At 38.0% G+C, this 6312-nt stretch overlaps 1 protein-coding gene across 1 annotated transcript in view; it reads right to left on the reverse strand.

Annotated features, from left to right (window-relative positions):
• Positions 1–5690, reverse strand: part of crybg1a (crystallin beta-gamma domain containing 1a) — a 59336-nt gene extending 53646 nt beyond the window's left edge. Inside the window, exon 1 of the mRNA XM_079833629.1 lies at positions 5067–5690. Within this exon, the coding sequence (XP_079689755.1) occupies positions 5067–5368 (302 nt within the window). The 5' untranslated portion in view covers positions 5369–5690. The remainder of the gene's footprint in view (positions 1–5066) is intronic.
• Positions 5691–6312: the final 622 nt, after the last annotated feature.

The raw sequence follows: 6312 nt of genomic DNA on the forward strand, positions 1-6312 counted from the left end.
AGTTAATAAAGTGAACAGGTGTGGGTAATTATATTTTGGTCTTTTTTCAGCATAAAGTATTTGAATTTATTTAGATTTGGAGAGGCTGCTCACTGCAGGGCAAAGACGTCCAGCGAGGAGGATCAAATGTAATTTGGGCTTAATGGGTGGAGCTAGAATATCCAACCACACCCTAACCCTTCCCACAACTCTATCCTTCCACCCCATTCATGGCTGTAGCCAGCTATGAGGTCACCAAGGTCCGGACATTTTCCGAGGTGTATATCATAAAGGTATGAAATAATAGCCTTATATAGTAAACTCTACTTTAGTGCTGCAAGGATATTGGACAGCAACAAGATCTTCTCATCTTAGCTATCTCATTGGTCTGTCACCGCTCATCAATGTCAAAATATTTGAGATGACCAGTCAAATTAAAGTAGGCAGGCTTTATGTTCACAAAAGCTAGATGCTAAATCATAAAGTGCGAGATCAGATCTAAGAAGCTAAACTAAACATTTCATTTTTGATAGATGTTTTAGAATAGAAATGTTAAACGGCCGACAAAAATAATCAGGCAAACTAATAAACGTTTGTCTAATTTCACCATTTTGAATTGAAAATAGGCCATAATTTACAAAACATTCATATATATAATAATTATAGTATCTCTCAATGTGAGAGGACAAGCAACATTAACAAAGCCGTTTTCATCACATTAGGCATAAGATTAATAATTAATGTGTACATATTGTGATTTAGATTTAATCAACTTTAAATTACCTAGCTTTCCTGGTAGCCTTCAGTAAAATAACTTGTCTAAGAAAAGGATTTATAAAACATATAAATATCAGTTGACTTTCGTCACTGACAGACGAAAATGAAAAGACTATAAGTCAGCTTTAGGAGGGGAAGAGACAGAGCAAGATAAGGAGCCTGAGAGAAAAGGAAATGTGACGGAGTGATGGAGATGAGGAGAGAGCAGGTACTGACAAATAATCTACTGGCCACTGACATGGTTTTAAAGCTACTGTGATCCAATTTTTTTGGCCTTGAAACATCTTCAAACACTATATTGTCAAAAGTATTGGGACACCCCTCCAAATCATTGAATTCAGGTGTTCCAATCACTTCCTAAAATCAAGCACCTGGGCATCATTTGTGAAAGAATGGGTCGCTCTCAGGAGCTCAGTGAATTCAAGCGTGGTGCCGTGATAGGTTGCCACCTGTGCAATAAGTCCATTTGTGAAATTTCCTCATTACTAAATATCCCATGGTCAACTGTTAGTGGTATTATAAGAAAAGTGGAAGTAATTGGAAACAACAGCAACTCAGCCACAAAGTGGCAGGCCACGTAAAATCACAGAGCGGAGTCAGCTCATGCTGAGGTGCACAGTGCACAGAAGTCACCAACTTTCTGCAGAGTCAATAGTTACAGTCCTCCAAACATTTGGCCTTCAGATTAGCTCAAGAACAGCGCCTAGAGAGCTTCATGGAATGGGTTTCCATGGCCGAGCAGCTGCATCCAAGCCTTACATTACCAAGTGCAATGCAAAGCGTCAGAAGCACCCCGCCACTGGACTCTAGAGCAGTGGAGACGTGTTCTCTGCAGTTACCAATCACGCTTCTCTGTCTGGCAATCCGATGGACGAGTCTGGGTTTTGCCAGGAGAATGGTACTTGCATGACTGCATTGTGCCAAGTGTAAAGTTTGGTGGAGGGGGGATTATGGTGTGGGTTGTTTTTTCCAAGACATTTGGACAATTTCATGCTCCCAACTTTGTGGGAAAAGTTTGGAGATGGCCCCTTCCTGTTCCAGCATGACTGCGCACCAGTGCACAAAGCAAGGTCCATAAAAACATGGATGAGCGAGTTTGGTGTGGAGGAACTTGACTGGCCTGCACAGAGCCCTGACCTGTCATAAAAGTTCATGTGCATGCAAAGTCAGGCGTCCCAAAACTTTTGGTAATATAGTGTATGTAGATCAGACAAATCAAACCCCCCTATCTAGCTCACATTTGGGACCTCTGTGATTATAAAACCCTGCCTACGGCCCTGACCCCATTAGACATCCAGAGAGGAGGAGCTGGACGTCATTTGACTCTGCAGAGAGCACCACTTGGTTTATTGTGGGCTTGTTCTTGTTCTCTGTTTTTCTAGCTAGATTTGACAACACGATTTCTCGCACCACACAAAAAGAAGAGAGAAACATCTCTGATGCAAGTTAATGCACATTAAACTACGTCTTTAACAACTAGTTGTTCAGTTCCGTACACACTGCGTAGAATTTTTGTAAATGCGGTTGTCACAAGCTGCATTTTTCTGGAGTTCATTCGATTGAAGAGTGCGGTTGTCACTCCCATAAATTACTGAACTGTGTGTACAGAACAGGTGAACTAAAAGGTGAATTAACAACCTGATTTAGTTGCATTGTGTATGTGGCCTTAAGAGTTGTTGTGACTAATACAGAAAAACCACCATGCGTGTACGTGTGTTTGTAGAAATGTCTTCTGTTAGCATGTTTATGTCATGACAACAAAGCTTCCAGCGAACATCAGTCATCATCATGAAGAGCTGGATTTCTCTCAACCCCCGTCTGCCCGCAACGCACACACACGCAGACACACGCCCTGCCCACAGGCAACTTTAACCATGCAGCTCTTTCTCATTTCCAACTGATCAGTGTTTCCACACAGTGTGTTCGTAAACAGTTTGGCTTGACTTTTTTAATACCCTGAAAAGGCTAATGAACATGCTGAGTCACTTTACTTTCTCAAACGGTCAAAGTTGCTGTAAATCTATACGTGTTTTTCATTTAATGTATGCAGTCTGCTTCTGTAGCGTGGGTGATCCTCAATCTTTTCTCTGTTCACACTATTTTACAGAGCCTTTTGGTTCATTTAGTGTTTGAAAAATAAGTCCCAAAAGCCTGATAATTGTGCAATCTGCACTTTCCTGTCTAAAACTTAAAGACAAAAAAAGATTAGGTATAAATTATGTATCAATCTACAGCTATTTCAGAAGTGTCACTTCATAAATTCAGATCTAGCCACAGCAGTATAGCTAAATATAATTGTCTCTATAAATAGACAAAGTCTATGCTTTTAAAATATAAGCTCTATAATGCTCTTTGTTACTCTACAGTCTACATTAGCAGGAAATTCTTGCCAGTCCTCTTCAGCTGTAGTCTGTGGCTTTACTTCCTTTAATATTTGCCTTTAACAAATTACGCACATAATAATCTATAATCAAAATAGGCTGCCATTCTCTCTCTCTTACATCATCTATTATTATTAAAGTGCGATGATACATCACTTATATCAGCATGCTTATTGAAGATGAAATACAAAACAAACATTCGTTTCTATTTTGTCCCAGGATTAAACTGGTTCTGTGACATGTGCAACAGGAAAAAAAAGTGTCTGGTCTGGTGATTTATAGTCGTCTGTTCAACTGAACCCATTTCTGCTCCTGCTGTTTTGCTTATTCATATGATCATAAATTAATTTTAACGGACACAGCACCAGGTGTAGAGGAAAGAGGCATTCTCATGGAGAAGCATCTCATAAATACTATTTAAATGTGCATATATTGCTCATTGTAATAATACAATAATAGTTATTTTTAGGTTATATGATGTTATGCTTTCGTACATGTAATCGGGAAAGAACAGTTCGCAGAATTATACGACAGATTTCTTTATTTGATTTACTAAAACCACAGCACATGTGAGTCAGTAAATCTAAAAATGCACCCGACTTGTACAGGAAGAAACCTGCTATTGAAATACAAGGATGTCTCATCCCAGTGAGCCAAAGGTGAGGACCTAAATTAGACAAGCAAAACCTCTCCGCTTGAAAAAACAGAAGCATGTTTGTCAATTTAACGACAAGTTCTCTACATGAAATCAAACAAAGCTCCCCATCCAATGGATTACGCAAGATGAAAATAAATCAACCGTGGGAATATAATGAATACTGCTGATTCTTGTCAGATTCTGCTTTTGTGTCCAAACCCTTGATTGTTCAACACAGATGAAGCCTCGCTAGAATTGTGGGAATAAAGACTGGTTCAGGTAACTAGTCTTTAGCAAGTAGAAATATAGCACATCTTGAAATCACAGAGACAAGTTCAGCAATTCAACAGTGTTGTCAAACCGCTGACAGTCGTTCTACTGTCTTTCCACTGTTGTGGCATGATACAATCCTGAAATTTGTACAGGATGTCCTACTATTGTCTATACTAATGTACACATACTACATGGGAGGCAGTCCACAATGTCGCTATTTTTAACAGATAAATCCATGTATAATAATCTTCATAAATTAGACCAATGGTACGTTAGCATGTAATATATAAACTGAATTTAATTCACCATTGTTCATTCACTAAATCAATGACAAAACTTTCTTTAATAAGTTTTCAGAAAACATAGTATTTAAGAGCCCAGTAGTTCATGTAGGCCCTACATGACTCCCATAACATGCCAAGGTCATATTTCCCCTTAAAGTCAAAAGGATGTTTTAAAGCCTGTTTAGGGACATTATGATTTTTCTATTCATGTAGCCCCCAATAAACATGACAAAAATGCATTATTTTGTAAATGTTTTGCAATTTCAGTATTCTCATTGTTGATTCTTATTATATCCTCATAACAGTTTTACACCAAGATATGCTTCTGGCATATAAAATGTACGTTACAATTTCACAATTAGAATGAGACATTTTTGCAGTATGAGGGAGGTGCTTAATTGTCCTGATTCAAATAATGCTTCATTGATGAATAATTCTGCAGTAAGGTTTCATTATCGTTTTGCAAATTATAACTTTTATATTATGAATTTCGGTTGAAATATGACTGCTCTCGACAGGTTTAGCGAGATTCAAACTAATTAAGATACGAATACATGAATCATGACATTTCCAAGTAGGCCTACATTAACAAATTATTATCTGTTGACCATGTTTGTTAATGACAATGATAAGAAAGTTACCCAACCGACAAGTGTTACCATCTCACTACTAACGTGAAATACTTGAAATATTTGTGAGAAAAGAGCATTAGAAATGAGATGACAGATCACTCACTTGTGGTTGAAATCAGAGTCCAGTTGTCCGGCAAACTCTTTATCTTTATTTCTCTTTTTGGACCTCCAGGTCGGGAAACGTGTCTTCTTCTTCGCGCTGGGGCTTGTGGGCAGCGACTCCGGGGATGAGGTGACATCTCTAGGGCTCGACGGTAAAGTAATAGACGAAGCCCTGAAACTCGCGCGCTCGTCTCCGGCTGAAATTCCCCACTGACCCCCAGTCCTGTCAGCATCACTGGTTTCCTTACCTAAACTCTTTGACTTCCCAAAAAGCTTCTTAATTTTGGACTTTGATATGCTCATGATTATGTATTTAAGACATATACAAAGGTAAAGTTTCTCTTTAGTCCAATGAAGGTGTCAAAACTGAAAGTTTGAAATGCGCACGCTGTGTTTGTCGCGCGCTGGAGATGTGGCGTTCACGCGCTCCTGAAGCTCACTGGAGCGTGTTGGGCGGAGCGCGCATCCCTTTTGAACTTCGATCACGTCTTACATTTAGAATAGAAGTTGGTCTGAGCTGTAAAATCACACAAGAATATATTTTAAAGATGAATATACTGGAATTGGAATATATAGACACCCAATTTGTTCTGAATGATCTATTGTCTATTTACAATGCTTCATTGATTAAATCTAATCTCCACTTGCAGTGTGAAGAACCAATTGTTGTTTTCTTTCGAATGGAAGGGGTTTATAGCGCCTTCTGGTGGTCACGTGTCTAAATATATTGAATTAAATTAAAACTCACAACTTGGAGGGTTTATTGTAAAGTGTTAGCAATGTTCTAAACAAAACTTGTTTTCTTGGGGATTTGTTATATTTGTAAAACATTTTATTGTTTTTTCTTGTCTTCAGTTTCACTTGCCATTCTCTATTTTAAAATATCCCTTTAACAAAAGTCAGTTCCTAAATTACAACCAAGTGACATACTTTTTCTGTTAATTTAAAAAAAACCAATTTTTATTTGGTTTGTCTCGCTTTAAAATGCTCGTCCTGTTCGATAAAATGACAAAAACTAGCATATTATCAGAATACCAAAGAATGGTTAAAAATGAGAAATTGAAATAATTTTTAAAATAAAAGTTTTTTTCTTCTATATATCCATTCTGAAAGATATATCTGCACTGCAGCCTAAACGTGTGGATATCCTTAACATTGGAGAGAAGGACTGAAACGGAAATACCAGTGGATACAAAAGGGAAAAGGCAGAAATCTGTAGTGTAGTGATATACTAAAATAATTCACAC

Source organism: Gobio gobio (genome assembly GCF_949357685.1).
Source record: "Gobio gobio genome assembly, chromosome: 13".
NCBI classification, from domain to species: Eukaryota; Metazoa; Chordata; class Actinopteri; order Cypriniformes; family Gobionidae; genus Gobio; species Gobio gobio.